The sequence below is a fragment of the Rhinoraja longicauda genome, chromosome 34 (assembly GCF_053455715.1).
Source record: "Rhinoraja longicauda isolate Sanriku21f chromosome 34, sRhiLon1.1, whole genome shotgun sequence".
In the NCBI taxonomy this organism is placed as follows: Eukaryota; Metazoa; Chordata; class Chondrichthyes; order Rajiformes; family Arhynchobatidae; genus Rhinoraja; species Rhinoraja longicauda.
This window is the reverse complement of record NC_135986.1, coordinates 24505284-24523145: the sequence shown is the minus strand read 5'-3', so window position 1 is coordinate 24523145 and position 17862 is coordinate 24505284. Positions and strand designations below refer to the sequence as shown.

At 52.9% G+C, this 17862-nt stretch overlaps 1 protein-coding gene across 1 annotated transcript in view; it reads left to right on the top strand.

Annotated features, from left to right (window-relative positions):
- Positions 1-209: 209 nt before the first annotated feature.
- LOC144609646 (WD repeat-containing protein 26-like) overlaps positions 210-17862 on the top strand; it is an 86797-nt gene continuing 69144 nt past the window's right edge. The window contains exon 1 of the mRNA XM_078428146.1: positions 210-814. Coding sequence (XP_078284272.1) covers positions 468-814 — 347 coding nt within the window. The 5' untranslated portion in view covers positions 210-467. The remainder of the gene's footprint in view (positions 815-17862) is intronic.

Genomic DNA, 17862 nt, shown 5'->3' with positions numbered 1-17862 from the left:
CACTGGGGGAACATGTCATAGGTTGCCTGTAAACGTCATCAAACTGACTTCAGGGTGACGTCAGGGGCGGCGGTGACGCGGGCGCGATGTGATGCGGGCGCGATGTGATGCGGGCCGGTTGCCTGGAGACGGGCGGGAGGGTGACGTCACTGGAGATGAGCGAGGGCGCGGTGACGCGTGGCGGCGCGGTGACGCGTGCGCGTTGTTTTGATGACGCGCCGCGCAGACGCGGGGCCCACTCCGGCAGCTGCCGCCGACCGCGGCCTTCCCTCGGCGCCGCCCAACGCACCACTCTGGCCTCGTCGTCGGACTCGGAGCCCGGTGGAGCGTCTCCGTCTCCATCTCCGCCGCCGCCGCCTCCCCCCAGGAAGAAGCAGCGAGTGTCCGCCAGCGGACCCGGACCCGGGCCCGGGCCTCCCCGCCGCCGCCGCCGCCGCCGCCACCACCGCCGCAGCACCGTCATCGCCATGCAGCAGCAGCAGCAGCAGCAGCAGCAGCAACAGCAGCAGCACCAGGCGGCCTCGGGATCGGCGCCGGCCCCCACACCCAGCACCAACGGTGCACAGACCGCCGCCAACGGACAGCTGCCCCCTCCTCCCCCTCCACCACCACCACCGCCTCCTCCTCACCCAGCACTCGGCCTCGGCCTCGGCCTCCAGCCCGACGGCACCAACACCGGCACCGGCACCGGCACCGACCCTCCCGCCACCGCCACCACCACCACCACCACAGGCCGCAAGAAGAAGCGTCTCTCCCGGGCCGACGAGGACGTGATCCGCCTCATCGGGCAGCACCTGCGGGGCCTGGGATTCAAGTGGGTACCGGGGCCCGAGCCGGGGGGGGGGGGGGGTGGCTGGGGGAGGGTCGGGGGACCCTTTGTACGCGGCTCTCTGCCTCTGCTGGCACCGTGACAGCTCGGGGAGGGGAGGGGGAGACTGGGGGGGGAGGGGGGCAAGTGGGGGAGACACCCGGGCTGGGGGGGCAACTGGGGGAGAGAGTGGGGGCAAGTGGGGGAGACACCCGGGCTGGGGGGTAGAGGAGGAAACTGGGGGAGAGGGGACAACTGGGGGAGAGAGAGGCAACTGGGGGAGAGGGGACAAGTGGGGGAGAGAGGGGGCAACTGGGGGGGGAGAGAGAAGGCAACTGGGGGATAGGAGACAAGTGGGGAGAGGGGGCAAGTGGGGGATAGGAGTGGAGGCAACTGAGGGGAGAGGGGCTACTGGGGGAGAGAGGGGGCAACTGGGGGGGAGAGGGGGCAAGTGGGGGGGGGAGAGGGGCAACTGGGGGGGAGAGGGAGCAAGTAGGGGGGAGAGAGGGCAAGTGGGGGGAGAGGGGGTAACTGGGGGAGAGGGGGCAACTGGGGGAGAGAGGGGGCAACTGGGGAAGAGGTGGAGACAAGTGGGGTTGAGAGGCAACTGGAGGAGAGGGGGCAATTGGGGGAGAGGAGACAAGTGGGGGAGAGAGGGGCAACTGGGGGAGAGGAGACAAGTGGGGAGAGAGGGGGCAACTGGGGAGAGGAGACAAGAGAGAGAGGGGACAACTGGGGGAGAGGAGACAAGTGGAGAGAGAGGGGCAACTGGGGAGAGAGCGGAGGCAACTGGGGGAGAGGAGAGGGGGCAACTGGGTGGAGAGGAAACTGGGGGAGAGGGGGCAGCGGGGAGAGGAGAGGGGGCAACTGAGGGAGAGAGGAGGCAACTGTGGGAGAGAGCGGAGGCAACTGGGGGAGAGAGGAGGCAACTGGGGGAGAGGGGGGCGACTGGGGGAGAGAGAGAGGGGGCAACTGAGGGGGGAAAGGAGGCAACTGGGGGAGATGACGCGAGTGGGGGGAGAGAGAGGAGGGACAACTGGGGAGAGAGGAGGCAACTGGGGGAGAGAGGAGGCAACGGGGAGATAGGAGACGTGGGTGGAGGAGGCAACTGGGGGAGAGGGGGCAAGTGGGGGAGATGAGGCAACTGGGCGGGAGGCAACTGGGGAGAGGAGGCAACTAGAGGAGAGGAGGCAAGTGGGGAGAGAGAGGAGGCAATTGGGGAGAGAGAGGAGGCAATTGGGGGAGAGACAGGAGGCAACAGGGGAGAGGAGGCAAGTGGGGGAAAGAGAGGAGGCAACTGGGGGGTGAGGAGGCAACTTGGAGAGAGGAGGCAAGTGGGTGAGTGGAGGCAACTGGGGGAGAGGAGGCAAGTGGGGGAGAGGAGGAGGCAAGTGGGGGAGAGGAGGAGGCAACTGGGGGGAGAGGAGGCAACTGGGAGAGGAGGAGGCAACTGGGGAGAGGGGGCAAGTTGGGGAGAGGAGGCAACGGAGAGAGATAGGGGGCAACTGGGGGGGGAGAGAGGAGACAACTGGGGGGGAGGAGGCAACTGAGAGAGGATGGGAGGCAACTGGGGGAGAGAGAGGAGGCAACTGGGGGGAGAGAGAGGAGGCAAGTGGGGGAGAGGAGGCAAGTGGGGAGGGATAGGAGACACATGGGGTGGGAAGGTGGAAGGAGACACTTGGGATGGGGAGAGGAGACAACTGGGGGGTGGAGGGTAGTCAGCTGGGAGAGGATAGGAGACAAATGGGGGAGGTTGGAGGAGACAACTGGGTGGGGAGAGGGGATAAGGAGACAACCCGGGGGAGACACTTGGGGTGGGGGAGAGGGAGAATGTTGATAGCTGGGGGGAGAATGAGACACTTGGGGTGGGGGAGAGGGGGTAAGGAAACAACTGGGGGGGAAGACACTTGGTGTGGTGGAAGAGGAGGAATGGAGATAATGGGGAAAGGAGAAATGAGTGTGAGGGGGAGGGCTAGAAAGGGGGGGGTGAGACACGGGGTGAGGGGAAGACTGGGGTTCACAACTCTTGTCATGGAGATTGAGGTTATGAGATCCCCCCCCCCCCCACATCCTGAGGGAAATTAGGATGGGTCGGGGATTTGGTCGTAATGTCACCCGCTTCCGCCCCCCCCTCCCCCAGAGAAGCCCTCTCCCTCCCTCCTTCGAGGGAGATTGTAGTCAGGAACTCCCTCCCCCCAAGCCCTGTGGTGGGGGGAGACCACCTCTCTTGAGAGGAGTGGGGGAGAGAATTGGTTCTTCAAGGGAGATTGTTTTGGGAGACCCCTCTGGAACGGGGAAGGGGTAGAGAATGGGGTCTAAACTCCCCTTTCCCACCCACCCACCCATGTCCTTTCTGGGGATTGGGGGTCAGGAGCTCCCAACCAAGTGGGGAAGACCCACTCTCTTGAGAGGAGGGGGTGAGAATGGAGATTGGGGTTGTGAGACTCCCCATATTGAGGGAGAGGGGAGATAGTGTTCCCCCCTCCCAAAGGAAGAATTGGGTCAAAAGCTCCCTCATTTCAGGGAGTTTGGGGGGTCAGGAGCTCCCAAACAAGTTTAGTTTATTATTGTGTAAGAAGGAACTGCAGATGTAACTCGTCGGGACAGGCAGCGTCTCTGGAGAGAAGGAATGGGTGATGTTTCGGGTCGAGACCCTTCTTCAGTGCGACTGTGAAAAGCTTTTGTGGTGTGCCAACCAGTCAGCGTAAAGACAATACATGATGACAATCGAGCCATTTACAGTGTACAGATACATGACAAGGGAATGACATTTAGTGCAAGGTAAAGCCAGCAAAGTCCGATCATGGATAGTCTGAGAAAATAACTGCAGATGCTGGTACAAATCGAAGGTATTTATTTACAAAATGCTGGAGTAACTCAGCAGGTCAGGCAGCTTCTCAGGAGAGAAGGAATGGGTGACGTTTTGGGCTTAGAGGACTGGGAGAATAGTTATATGTGGGCCAAATGCCGAGAGACAAGATGCTCGTTATCCTACTGTTGTGGGAGGAGTTCCCTGTGTGAGTGAGGTGGGGGGGGGGGGGGCATGGTTCATAGTTCATGGCTTCATGGTTGTCATCTAGAGTCATACAGCATGGAAACAGGCCCTTCGGCCCAACTTGCCCACACCGGCCAACAATGTCCCAGCTACACTGGTCCTGCCTGCCAGCATTTGATCCACTTCTCTCCAAACCTGTCCTATCCATGTGCCTGTCTAACTGCTCCTTAAACGATGGGATAGTCCCAGCCTCAACTACCTCCTCTGGCAGCTCGTTCCATACACCCACCACCCTTTGTGTGAAAAAATGACCCCTCAGATTCCTGTTACATCTTTTCCCCTATGTCCTCTGGTGCTCGATTCAACCACTCTGGGCAAGAGACTCTGTGCATCTAGGTCCACATCCCTCCAAACCTCTCCTATCCATGTAACTGTCTTAAATGTTGGGATAGTCAAGTCAAGTCAATTTTATTTGTATAGCACATTTAAAAACAACCTACGTTGACCAAAGTGCTGTGCATCAGTTCAGGTACATCAGTTCAGGTACTAAGAACGAACTAACAATGGCACACAAACATAACAGCACATACATAAACAGTTCACAGCGCCCCCTCGGAGGGCCTCAAACGCTAGGGAGTAGAAATAGGTTTTGAATAGTCCCAGCCTCAACTACCTCTTGGTCACAGGAAGGAGCGGCGATCCTCATTTTCTTGACTGCGATTCCCTTTGCCCCAACACCTTTTGGAGCACTTATCCTCTTTGTAAGTGGTACGGGTTCCTGGATCTCGCATGCGTGTGTGCGTGCGTATGGGATTGGTGTGGTGAAAGTCCACACACGGGAGAATTTGAGCTCTGACACCCATCGTATTTGGTGACTGGGACACTTTCCCCCCCATTGTATGGGGGAAACTGTGGCTGGGATCCTGTTGGTATCGAGGTATCACAGTTATGATGGCCCTTTGTGGGGATCGGAGGTGTCCTCCCCTTTGTTTGTGTGCTATTGTATGTTCGTTTCTTAGTACCTGAACTGATGTACAGCACTTTGGTCAACGTGGGTTGTTTTTAAATGTGCTATACAAATAAAATTGACTTGACTTGACTTTGTGAGGGGTGCCTCCTCAGAAGGCAGTGGAGGCTAATTCATTGGATAGAAACCTAGAAAAATAGGTGCAGGAGGAGGCCATTAGGCCCTTCGAGCCAACACCGCCATTCATTGTGATCACGGCTGATCATCCACAATCAGTAACCCGTGCCTGCCTTCTCCCCATATCCCTTGATTCCGCTAGCCCCTAGAGCTCTATCTAACTCTCTCTTAAATCCATCCAGTGAATTAGCCTCCACTGCCTTCTGTGGCAGAGAATTCTACAAATTTCTAGTTGAAAAAGTTTTTTCTCATCTCAGTTTTAAATGGCCTCCACTTTGTTCTTGGACTGTGTCCCCTAGTTCTGGACTCCCCCATGTATTCAAGAGAGTTAGATAGAGCTCTAAAGGCTCTTTTGTTGTGTGTGTATGTATGTATATATATTATTTCCGCATATATATGATATGATATATATGTGTGTGTATATATATATATATATATATATATATATACATATACACACACACACACACACACACACACACACATATTATATATACACACATATATATATATCGAGAGAGAAACACACACACAAAATGCTGGAGTAACTCAGCGGGACAGGCAACATCGCTGGAGAGAGGGAATGGGTGATGTTTCATGTCAATATCCTTCTTCAGACATATATATATATATATGTGTGTGTACTTGTGAGCGTGTTTATATACGCCCACTGATCTTTTTTTTCTCTCTGGTTTATTATATTGTTTACAGTGCACTATGTTTACAAATTCTGTTGTGCTGCTTGCAAGTAAGAATTTCATTGTTCTATCTGGGACATATGACAATAAAAATCTTGACTCTTGATATAGCTCTTAGGGCTATGGGAATCAAGGGATATGGGGAGAAAGGAACGATTCTGGATGATCAGCCATGATCATATTGAATGGCGGTGCTGGCTGGAAGGGCCGAATGGCCTATTCCTTTGCCTATTTTCTATGTTTCTATGTATGGATGTGATTGTGTCCTGTAATAACTGTTTGTATGGCTGGTGGCAATTTTGTGATCCATTTTGTATGGAGTTTGGTTTATTGTCACTGTACTGAGGTACAGTGAAAAGCTTTTGTTGCGTGCTAACCAGTCAACGGAAAGACAGTACATGATTACAATCGAGCCTTCCACAGTGTAGTTCAGCTTATTTTATTGTCACGTGTACCGAGGTTCAGTGAAAAGGTTTTGCTGCGTGCTAACCAGTCAGCAGAAAGACATATAAGAAAATAACTGCAGATGCTGGTACAAATCAAAGGTATTTATTCACAAAATGCTGGACTAACTCAGCAGTCTGAAGAAGGGTCTCGAACTGAAACGTCACCCATTCCTTCTCTCCCGAGATGCTGCCTGACCTGCTGAGTTACTCCAGCATTTTGTGAATAAAAGTCAGCAGAAAGACAATAAATGATTACAATCGATCCATTTACAGTGTATAGACACATGATAATAAGGGAATGAACTTTAGTGCAAGGTAAAGCCAGCAAAGTCCAATCAAAGATAGTTCGAGGGTCACTAATGAGGTAGATGGTAGTTCAGCACTGCTCTCTGGTTGTGGTAGGATGGTTCAGTTGCCTGATAACAGCCGGGAAGAAACTGCCCTTGAATCTGGAGGTGTGCGTCTCCACACTTCTGTACCTCTTGCCTGATGGGAGAGGGGAGAAGAGGGAGCAGTCGGGGTGAGATTGGTCCTTGATTATGCTGCTGGCCTTGCCGAGGCAGCATGAGGTGTGGATGGAGTCGATGGAAGGGAGGTTGGTTTGTGCGATGGTCTGGGCTGCGTCTACAATTCGCTGCAATCTCTCGCGGGTCTTGGACGGAGCTGTTCCCAAACCGTGCTGTGACGCATCCTGGTAAAATGCTTTCTACGGCGCATCTGTAGAAGTTGGTGAGAGTTGTTTGGGACATGCCGTACTTTGTAAGCATTCCAAGGACGGGGGGGGAATAGGAACTATAATCCCTTTGAAACTGAAATCTGTCATTCTCAAAATGTCAAGAGTCAAGTGTGTAGGAAGGAACTGCAGATGCTGGTTTAAACCATAGACACAATATGCTGGAGTAACTCAGCGGGACAGGCAGCATCTCTGGAGAGAAGGAATGGGTGACGTTTCGGGTCGAGACCCTTGTCGAGTGTGTTTAATTGTCATAAGTACCGGAACAATGACATTCTTACTCACTGCCGATCTACAAGCATAACAAAGAAATATACAGTAAACCCTCACAACAGCGGGCCAAGGGGAGAGGGGGTAGTGTCCGTTAATGCTGATTGCCCGCTATAACCGAGCGAGAGGGGTAAAGTGTAAGTTTAGTTTAGAGATCCAGCGCGGAACCAGGCCCTTCGGCCCACTGGGTCCGTGCTGACCAGCGATCCCAGCACATTAATACTATCCCACACCCACTAGGGACAATTTGTACATTCACCAAGTCAATTTACCTACATACCTGCACGTCTTTGGAGTGTGGGAGGAAACGGAAGATCTCGGAGAAAACCCACGCAGGTCACGGGGAGAACGTACAAACACCGTACAGACGGCGCCCGCGGTTGGGGTCGAACCCGGGTCTCCGGCGCTGCATCCGCTGTAGGGCAGCAACTCTACCGCCGCGCCGTTCCTATTACCGCCCACGGAAGGAACTGGAGTTGCTGGTTGATGCCGAAGGTGGATGCCAAATGCCGGAGTCACTCAGCGGGACAGGCAGCATCTCTGGAGAGAAGGAACGGGTGACGTTTTGGGTAGGATGCTGCCTGTGCCGCTGAGTTAGTCCAGCATTTAGTGTCTTTCTCTGTGGGCGGGGTAAGGCTTAACCCAAGGCCCGGAGTGAAGAAACACAGTGTTGGGGGGGGGGGTTAAACAAGCAGAAATTCACAGGCCGGGGAGCCACAGAGCTCCCGGCCCGCACGCGGTGCGCCAGGGACGGGCCCGGTACTAACGCCGCCTTCACGCCACTCTCTCTAGCCGCTCCTGCCACGTGACGCCAACTCGTTGGGTAACTGGGGAGTCTGGGCAATGAGAGAGATCTGTTACAGAGAGGTCTGTTATTGCGAGGGTTTACGGTGCAATACATTCCTAGTTATATAGTGGGGGAAAGGCCCCAACCCGAAACATCACCTGTCCATGTTCTCCAGAGTTGTTGCCTGACCCACTGAGTTACTCCAGCACTCTGTGAAACATCACCTATCCATGTTCTCCAGAGTTGTTGCCCGACCCGCTGAGTTACTCCAGCACTCTGTGAAACATCATCTGTCCATGTTCTCCAGAGTTGTTGCCTGACCCGCTGAGTTACTCCAGCACTCTGTGAAACATCATCTATCCATGTTCTCCAGAGTTGTTGCCTGACCCGCTGAGTTACTCCAGCACTCTGTGAAACATCACCTATCCATGTTCTCCATTGTTGCCTGACCTGCTGAGTTACTCCAGCACTCTGTGAAACATCACCTATCCATGTTCTCCATTGTTGCCTGACCTGCTGAGTTACTCCAGCACTCTGTGAAACATCACCTGTCCATGTTCTCCAGAGTTGTTGCCTGACCCGCTGAGTTACTGCAGCACTTTGTGTCTTCTCAAGACAATATTGATGCAAGTCAAGGTACACAGTATATAGGGCGGTCATGGTGGCGCAGCGGTAGAGTTGCTGCCTTGTAGCGCCGGAGACCCGGGTTTGATTCCGACTACGGGTGCTGTCTGTACGGAGATTGTACGTTCTCCTCGTGACCTGCGTGGGTTTTCTCTGAGATCTTCGGTTTCCTCCCACACTCCAAAGACGTACAGGTGTATAGGTTAATTGGCTTGGTAAATGTAAAAATAAATTGTCCCTCGATGGGTGTAGGATAGCGTTACGGTGCGGGGATCGCTGGTTGGCGCGGACCCGGTGGGCCGAAGGGCCTGTTTCTGCGCTGTATCTCTAAAACTAATATAGGTAAACAAGACCGTAATGAAGAAATAAGGAACTGCAGATGCTGGTTTGCAAAAGAAGAGACAAAGTGCTGGAGTAGCTCAGCAGGTCAGGCAGCATCTCTGGAGAACATGGATAAGTGACGTTTTAGGTCGGGAACCATCTTCAGACCAAAGTAGAGTCCTGACCCGAAACCAGGTTTCTGGCACTTTGAAGATATTCTCCGCCTCTTCCAGTCTGAGTGAAGAATGGTCCTGACCCAAAACATCACTTATCCACATTCACCAGAGATGCTGCCTACCCACTGAGTTAATCCAGAGCTCAGTGTCTTTCTGTGTAAACCAGCATCTGCACTTCCTTGTCTCTTCAGCTATGAGAAATATTTGTAGGTGATGTTCTGGGTCAGGTCCTTTTAGTTTAGTTTAGAGATACAGCGCGGAAACAGGCCCTTTCAGCTCACCGGGTCCACGCCGACCAGCGATCCCCACACGCTAACACTATCCTAACCCACTCGGGACAATCTTTACATTTACCAAGCCAATTAACCTACAAACCTGCACGTCCTTGTAGTGTGGGAGGAAACCGAAGATCTTGAAACGTCACCTATCTATGTTCTCCAAGGATGCTGCCTGACCCGCCGTGTTTAGTGCTGTTTAATTTAGTTTAGAGATACAGCGTGGAAACAGGCCCTTCTGCCCAACAGGTCCGCGCCGACCAGCGATCCCCGCACATTAACACTACCCCACACACACTAGGGATGATTGTTACATTTACCAAGCCAATTAACCTACAAACCTGCATGTGTTTGGAGTGTGGGAGGAAACCGAAGATCTCGGTGAAAACCCACGCAGGTCATGGGGAGAACGTGCAAACTCCGTACAGACAAGACCCGTAGTCGGGATTGAACCCGGGTCTCCGACACTGCATTCGCTGTAAGGCAGCAACTCTACCGCTGCGCCACCGTGCCGCCCTTCTTCAGTCTCTGAGGTCTGAGGAAAGGTCCCAACCCGAAACATCACCTGTCCATGTTCTCCAGAGAAGTTGCCTGATCCGCTGAGTTACTCCAGCACTCTCTGAAACATCACCTGTCCATGTTCTCCAGAGAAGTTGCCTGATCCGCTGAGTTACTCCAGCACTCTCTGAAACATCACCTGTCCATGTTCTCCAGAGAGGTTGCCTGATCCGCTGAGTTACTCCAGCACTTTGTGTCTTCTCAAGACCATATTGATGCAAGTCAAGGTGCACAGTGCAACCTCAGTCGTTGAGGGCGGTGCTGGGGTAGGTGCTGTGCAGGATGGTTCAAGAGCCTGATGGCTGATGAGAAGAAGCCGTTCTTGTTCCTGGAGGGAATGGTTCATGGGCTCCTGTATCATCATCTCGACGATAGCAGTAAAATGAGAGTGTTGCCAGTGGAGCCACAATTGTTATTGTAAGGCATGGCGGCACAGTGGCGCAGCGGTAGAGTTGTTGCCTTGCAGCGCCGGAGACCCGGGTTCCATCCTGACTACGGGTGCTGTCTGTACGGTGTTTGCACGTTCTCCCCGTGACCTGCCTGGGTTTTCTCCGAGATCTTTGGTTTCCTCCCACACTCCAAAGACGTGCAGGTTTGTAGGTTAATTGTCTTGGTAAATGTAAAAATTGTCCCTAGTGGGTGTAGGATAGTGTTAGTGTGCGGGGATCGCTGGTCAGCGCGGGCCGAAGGGCCTGTTTCCGTGCTGTATCTCTAACCTAAAGACATTCTGGCCTTCCATCGCAGTGAGAAGGTGACTGGAGGACACTCACTGTGATGGATGTTTCTTGCTTATTTTTAATGGTCTTAAATGTTACTGTATCTGCCTCAACCGCTTCACTGGTGGCTTGTTCTTACACCCTCCACCCTCAATGACATCAGGGCCGCCATGCTCCTGTTTGTGTGGCGATCGGGACTTTTGTCATTAGTACAATGGCCGTCAGGACTGTGTGCGCCTGGCTTTGTGCATGAGCTGCGAGCTGTGAATGTTGGACAGGGGTCCTGTCTGTTCCGCTCTTTGTTTGGGGGAAAGAGCTGTGGCCCTTTGTGTTACGTTGGGCCATTGACACTGTGACCCTCTTGCCACAGCAGGTCGGGGCCCTGATCCCCCACCAGTGATTTTGCCCCCTCTGCGTGTGACCGAACTCCAGGGTGCTGTCCGGTTCTACTCTACCCCATTGCTGACATTGGACTGTGTCTCTGGAGCTGGTACCCTACCAAGTGGGCAGCACATTGGCGCAACTGGCAGAGCTGCCGCTGCCTCAGCACCAGAGCCCACCAGGGCTCGATACTGACCGTCTGTGTGGAGTTTGCACCTTCTCCCGAAGATAGACACAAAATGCCGGAGTAACTCAGCGGGACAGGCAGCACCTCTGGAGAGAAGGAACGGGTGACGTTTCCAGTCGAGACACTTCTCTTCGGCACGGTGGCGCAGCGGTAGAGTTGCTGCCTTGTAACGAATGCAGCGCCGGAAACTCGGGTTCGATCCTGACTACAGGTGCTGTCTGTACGGAGTTTGCACGTTCTCCCCGTGACCTGCGTGGGTTTTCTCTGAGATCTTCGGTTTAGATTTAGATTTTAGATTTAGAGATACAGCGCAGAAACAGGTCCTTCGGCCCACCGAGTCCGCGCCGTCCAGCGATCCCCGCACATTAACACTATCCTACACACACTAGGGACAATTTTTACATTTACCCAGTCAATTAACCTACATACCTGCACGTCTTTGGAGTGTGGGAGGAAACCGAAGATCTCGGAGAAAAACCACGCAGGTCACGGGGAGAACGTGCAAACTCCGTACAGACGGCGCCCGTAGTCAGGATCGAACCTGAGTCTCCGGCGCTGCATTCGCTGTAAGGCAGCAACTCTACCGCTGCGCCACCGTGTCGCCCACACTCCAAAGACGTGCAGGTTTGTAGATTGGCTGGGCAAATGTAAAAGAAAATTGTTCCTAGTGGGTGTAGGATGGTTTTATTGTGCGGGGATCGCTGGGCGGTGCGGACCCGGTGGGCCAAAGGGCCTGGTTCTGCGCTATATCTCTAAATCTAAAATCTAAATCTAAATTCATCCATTCTCCCTGTGACTGCGTGGGTTTTCCCCAGATGCTCCGGTCTCCTACCTCATCCCAAAGCCGTGCGGGTTGGTAGGTTGATTGGCCTCTCTGTAAATTATCCCCAGTATGCATGGAGTGGATGCAAAAGTAGAATTCTCTGCCTCAGAGTGGAATTCTTTGCCTCAGAAGGCTGTGGAGGCCAATTCTCTGAATGCATTCAAGAGAGAGCTTGATAGAGCTCTTAAGGGTAGCGGAGTCAGAGGGTATGGGGAGAAGGCAGGAACGGGGTACTGATTGAGAATGATCAGCCGTGATCCCATTGAATGGCGGTGCTGGCTCGAAGGGCCGAATGGCCTCCTCCTGCACCTATTGTCTGTTGTCTATTGTCTATAGAACGTGTGATTGATGGTCGGCGTGGACTCAGTGGGCCGAAGGGCCTGTTCATGTGCATGCATCTCCAAAACAAAACTAAATGATGAGAACACAAAAGGACACAAAGTGCTGGTTTGATGCGCAAACTCTGCAGGTCAGGCAGCATCTCTGGAGAACGCAGAGAACTATACTCTGTACTTTGTAGCTTTCCCGTTGCCCCACTGATTGTACTTGAGTTTGATTTTATTGTATTTATGTGGAGTTAAGAGTGTTTTATCGTCATATGTGCCAAGAGGAGTTCAAACAAAAGGAGTTCAAAAAAACAAAACCAATGTCCCCAAGTCTATGTAGTTCAGAGCTTATTTGGCAGCCGTGGTGTTTAATAGCCTGGTGGTTGGAGGGGAGAAGCTGCTCCTCAACCTGGATGTCACAGTTTTCAGGCTCCTGTACCTTCTTCCTGATGGCAGGAGTGAAATGAGAGCGTGGCCAGGGTGGTGTGGGTGTCTGACGATGCTGGCTGATAATTTTGAGGCAGCGCCTTCTGTAGATCCCTTCGATGGCGGTGAGGCCAGTACCCATGATGGATATTGTAACTGTCGTCAATTTTTGTATGCATGTAGGATTGTACCTTCAACCCCTCCCCCCCCCCCCCCCCCATCTCATAAGATGAGAGGGGATCTTATCAAAACGCATAAGATTATTAAGGGGTTGGACACGTTAGAGGCAGGAAACATGTTCCCGATATTGGGGGAGTCCAGAACCAGGGGCCACAGTTTAAGAATAAGGGGTCGGCCATTTAGAACGGAGATGAGGAAAAACTTTTTCAGTCAGAGAGTTGTGAATCTGTGGAATTCTCTGCCTCAGAAGGCAGTGGAGGCCAATTCTCTGAATGCATTCAAGGGAGAGCTAGATAGAGCTCTTAAGGATAGCGGAGTCAGGGGGTATGGGGAGAAGGCAGGAACGGGGTACTGATTGAGAATGATCAGCCATGATCACATTGAATGGCGGTGCTGGCTCGAAGAGCCGAATGGCCTCCTTCTGCACCTGTTGCCTATTGTCCAACACACACACACACACACACACACACACACACACACGCGCACGCGCACGCGCACGCGCACGCGCACGCACACGCACACACACACACAAAATTCGGGCTGTCATCTTTGTGGCCAAAACCACGATTCCATTTCTTGACTGCAGAGATACGGAGCGGAAACAGGCCCTTCAGCCCCCCGAGTCCGCGTCTACCCGCGAACCCCCGTGCACTAACACTATCCTACACACACGAGGGACAATTTTACAAATTTACCGAAGCCAATCAACCTACAAACCTGTACGTCTTTGGAGTGCGGGTGGAAACTGGAGCACCCGGAGAAAATCCCACACAGGTCACGGGGAGAACGTACAAACTCCGTACAGACAGCGCCCTTAGTCGGTATCGAACCCGGGTCTCTGGCGCCGCGAGGCAGCAACTCTACCGCTGTGCCGCCCTAAGGGAACTTATACTGAGGCCAATGGAGACACGATATCTATACACTAAAACTCTCGTTTGTTTGTTCGTTTGTTCCTGAATTACAGCCAAACCGGTTCACGATAGAGCGACAATTTTAGGCCCACCTTACACACCGTCCTCCCTCTGGTGCTAATGGAAGAAGTTTAATTGAAATCGGTGTTATATTTTTTAAGTTATTCGCATTTTAAAGTTTAAATCTATCTCCTAGGGTGGGGGGGAGAGGGAGGATAAGGGGGATGGAGTGGGGGGGAGGGGATGGAGGGGAGGAAGGAGGAAAAGGGGGTTGAGAGGGATGGAGTGGGGGAGGAGGGAGGATAAGGGGGGGTTGAGGGGGATAGAGTGGCGGGGAGGGGGAGAGGGGAGGGGTGGGAGGAGGGAGGATAAGGGGGGGTTGAGGGGGATAGAGTGGAGGGGGAGAGGGAGTGAGGGAGCATAAGGGGGTTAAGAGTGGGGGGAAGGGGGGGGAGGAGGGAAAGGGGAGGGGGAGGGGGGGGAGAGGGTGCTGCACCAATGCAGGAGAGGTTTGGCCCAACAGGTCCACTTGGTCTAGACTTTTGTATAAACTGGAGCTGGGAACCACCCCCATTGTATGTAGAGTGTTTGAGCTGCGATCCTCTTAAGTGGCAGTTAGGGTGTTGATTTGTCTGAGCTACAGGGAGAGGCTGAGCAGTCTCGGACTTTATTCCTTGGAGCGCAGGAGGATGAGGGATGATCTTAAAGAGGTGTACAAGATCATGATAGGAATGGACAGGGTAAACGCACAGTCTTTTACCCAGAGTAGGGGAATCAAGATCAAGAGGACATAGGTTTAAGGTGGGGGGGACGGGACAATTTTACCTTTACACCAAACCATTTAACCTACAAACCTGTACGTCTTTGGATTATGGAAGGAAACCGAACATCTCAGAGAAAACGGGCGTCACGGTGGCGTAGCGGTAAAGTTGCTGCCTTACAGCGAATGCAGCGCCTGAGACTCGGGTTCTATAGACAATAGACAACAAACAATAGGTGCAGGAGGAGGCCATTCGGCCCTTCGAGCCAGCACTGCCAATCAATGGGATCACGGCTGATCATTCTCAATCAGTACCCCGTTCCTGCCTTCTCCCCATACCCTCTGACTCCGCTACCCTTAAGAGCTCTATCAAGCTCTCTCTTGAATGCATTCAGAGAATTGGCCTCCACAGCCTTCTGAGGCAAAGAATTCCACTCTGAGGCAGAGAATTCTACTTTTCATCCACTCCATGCATACTGGGGATAATTTACAGAGAGGCCAATCAACCTACCAACCCGCACGGCTTTGGGATGCGGTAGGAGACCGGAGCATCTGGGGAAAACCCACGCAGTCACAGGGAGAATGGATGAATTTAGATTTAGATTTTAGATTTAGAGATATAGCGCAGAACCAGGCCCTTTGGCCCACCGGGTCCGCACCGCCCAGCGATCCCCGCACAATAAAACCATCCTACACCCACTAGGAACAATTTTCTTTTACATTTGCCCAGCCAATCTACAAACCTGCACGTCTTTGGAGTGTGGGCGGCATGGTGGCGCAGTGGTAGAGTTGCTGCCTTACAGCGAATGCAGCGCCGGAGACTCAGGTTCGATCCTGACTACGGGCGCCGTCTGTACGGAGTTTGCACGTTCTCCCCGTGACCTGCGTGGGTTTTCTCCGAGATCTTCGGTTTCCTCCACACTCCAAAGACGTGCAGGTATGTAGGTTAATTGACTGGGTAAATGTAAAAATTGTCCCTAGTGGGTGTAGGATAGTGTTAATGTGCGGGGATCGCCTTGCGGCGCGGACTCGGTGGGCTGAAGGGCCTGTTTCCGCGCTGTATCTCTAAATCTAAATCTATAAACCACGCGGAGAACGTACAAACACCGTACAGACAAGCACTCGTAGTCAGGGTCAATCCCGGGTCTCTGGCGCTGTAAGGCAGTAGCTCTACCGCTGCGCCACCCTGCCACACACCATGTTATGAGCTGTGATTTTTCCTCCCCCCTTTCCCCCCCCCCCCCCGCCCCCCCCCCCATCAGTACACTGCATGAGTGATCAGGGTCATCATTTTGAAGGGGGATTAGCATGTGTTTGTTACGGTTTATTATTGTCACGAGCACCGAGATACCGTGAAAAGCTTCTGTTTGTGTGTTGTCCTGTCAAATTGTGCCACACGTGAGGACAATCAACCCTATACGCAGGTGGTGCAAAGTGAAAAGTTCCAGACTTCACAGCATTATAAAGCACCACACAGTTACAGAGAAAGTGCAGATAAAGAAAAACTGCAAGGTCTGCAATGAAGCAGGTTGGGAGATGGGCTAATGGAAGGAGGAGTTCAGTGGTCGCCACATCATCGCGGGGATGAAGCTGTTCCTAAATCTGGCGCAACGTGCTTGCTTTCAAGCTTTTGTATCTTCTGCCCGACACGAGACGAGGGGGCAACCAAGAAGCAAATAGTCCCTGATTACCTCAGATAGTCCCCGCTTTCCCTCTCCATCCCCTCCCCCTTCCCAGTTCTAGATTTAGATTTAGAGATACAGCGCGGAAACAGGCCCTTCGGCCCATCGAGTCCGCGATCCCCGCACACTAACACTATCCTACACACACTAGGTACAATTTTTACATTTACCCAGTCAATTAACCTACACGTCTTTGGAGTGTGGGAGGAAACCGAAGATCTCGGAGAAAACCCCACGCAGGTCACGGGGAGAACGTACAAACTCCGTACAGACGGCGCCCGTAGTCAGGATTGAACCTGAATCTCCGGCGCTGCATTCGCTGTAAGGCAGCAACTCTACCGCTGCGCCACCGTGCCGCCCTCACTCCCACTAGTCTTCCCGTCGCCGACTACATCCTACCTTTATCCCGCCCCCTCCCCTGACATCAGTCTGAAGAAGGGTCTCGACCCGAAAGGTCACCCATTCCTTCTCTCCAGAGATGCTGCCTGTCCCGCTGAGTTACTCCAGGATTTTGTGTCTACCTTCCATTTAAACCAGCATCTGCAGGGTTTTTTTTCCCCACTAGTCCTTGATTCTGTTGGCTGCTTTCCAGAGGCTGCTTGAGTGTAGATGGAATTGATGGGGGGGGGGGGGGGGGGGTGCAGAATAAGCTGGTCCGTATGTTGCACTGAGCTCCATCCACAACTTTCTGCATTTTCTTACAGTATTAGGCAGAGCTGTTGCCAAGCCCAAGCTGTGGTGCATCCTGTTCGGATGCTTTCCATGGTGCATCTGCAGAAGTTGCAAGAGTCGTTGGAGGCATATTCATAGAGTCATGCAGTGGGGATATAGGCTCTTCAGCCCACACCGGCCAACAAGTCCCAGCTACACGAGTCCCAGCTGCCTGTGCTTGGACCATACCCCTCCAAACCTGTCCTATCCACCTGTCTAATTGTTCCTTCAACGTTGGGATAGTCCCAGCCTCAACTACCTCCTCTGGCAGCTCGTTCCATACACCCACCACCCTCTGTGTGAAAAAAATACCCCCTCAGATTCCTATTAAATCTTTTCCCCTTCACCTTTAACCTATGTCCACTGGTCCTCGATTCCTCTACTCTGTGTGTCTACCCGATCTATTCCTCTCATGATTTTGCACACCTCTATAAGATCGCTCCTCATCCTCCTGCGTTCCATGGAATAGAGTCCCAGCCTGCTCAACCTCTCCCTGTAGCTCACACCCCCGAGTCCTGGCAACATCCTCGTAAATCTTCTCTGCATCCTTTCCAGCTTCACAACGTATGTTGAAAGACTGGAGCGACTAGGCTTGTACACACTGGAATTTAGAAGGATGAGAGGAGATCTTATCGTAATGTATAAGATTATTAAGGGGTTGGACACGTTAGAGGCAGGAAACATGTTCCCAATGTTGGGGGAGTCCAGAACAAGGGGCCACACAGTTTAAGAATAAGGGGTCGGCCATTTAGAACGGAGATGAGGAAAAACTTTTTCAGTTGTAAATCTGTGGAATTCTCTGCCTCAGAAGGCAGTGGAGGCCAATTCTCTGAATGCATTCAAGAGAGAGCTAGATAGAGCTCTTAAGGATAGCGGAGTCAGGGGGTATGGGGAGAAGGCAGGAACGGGGTACTGATTGAGAAT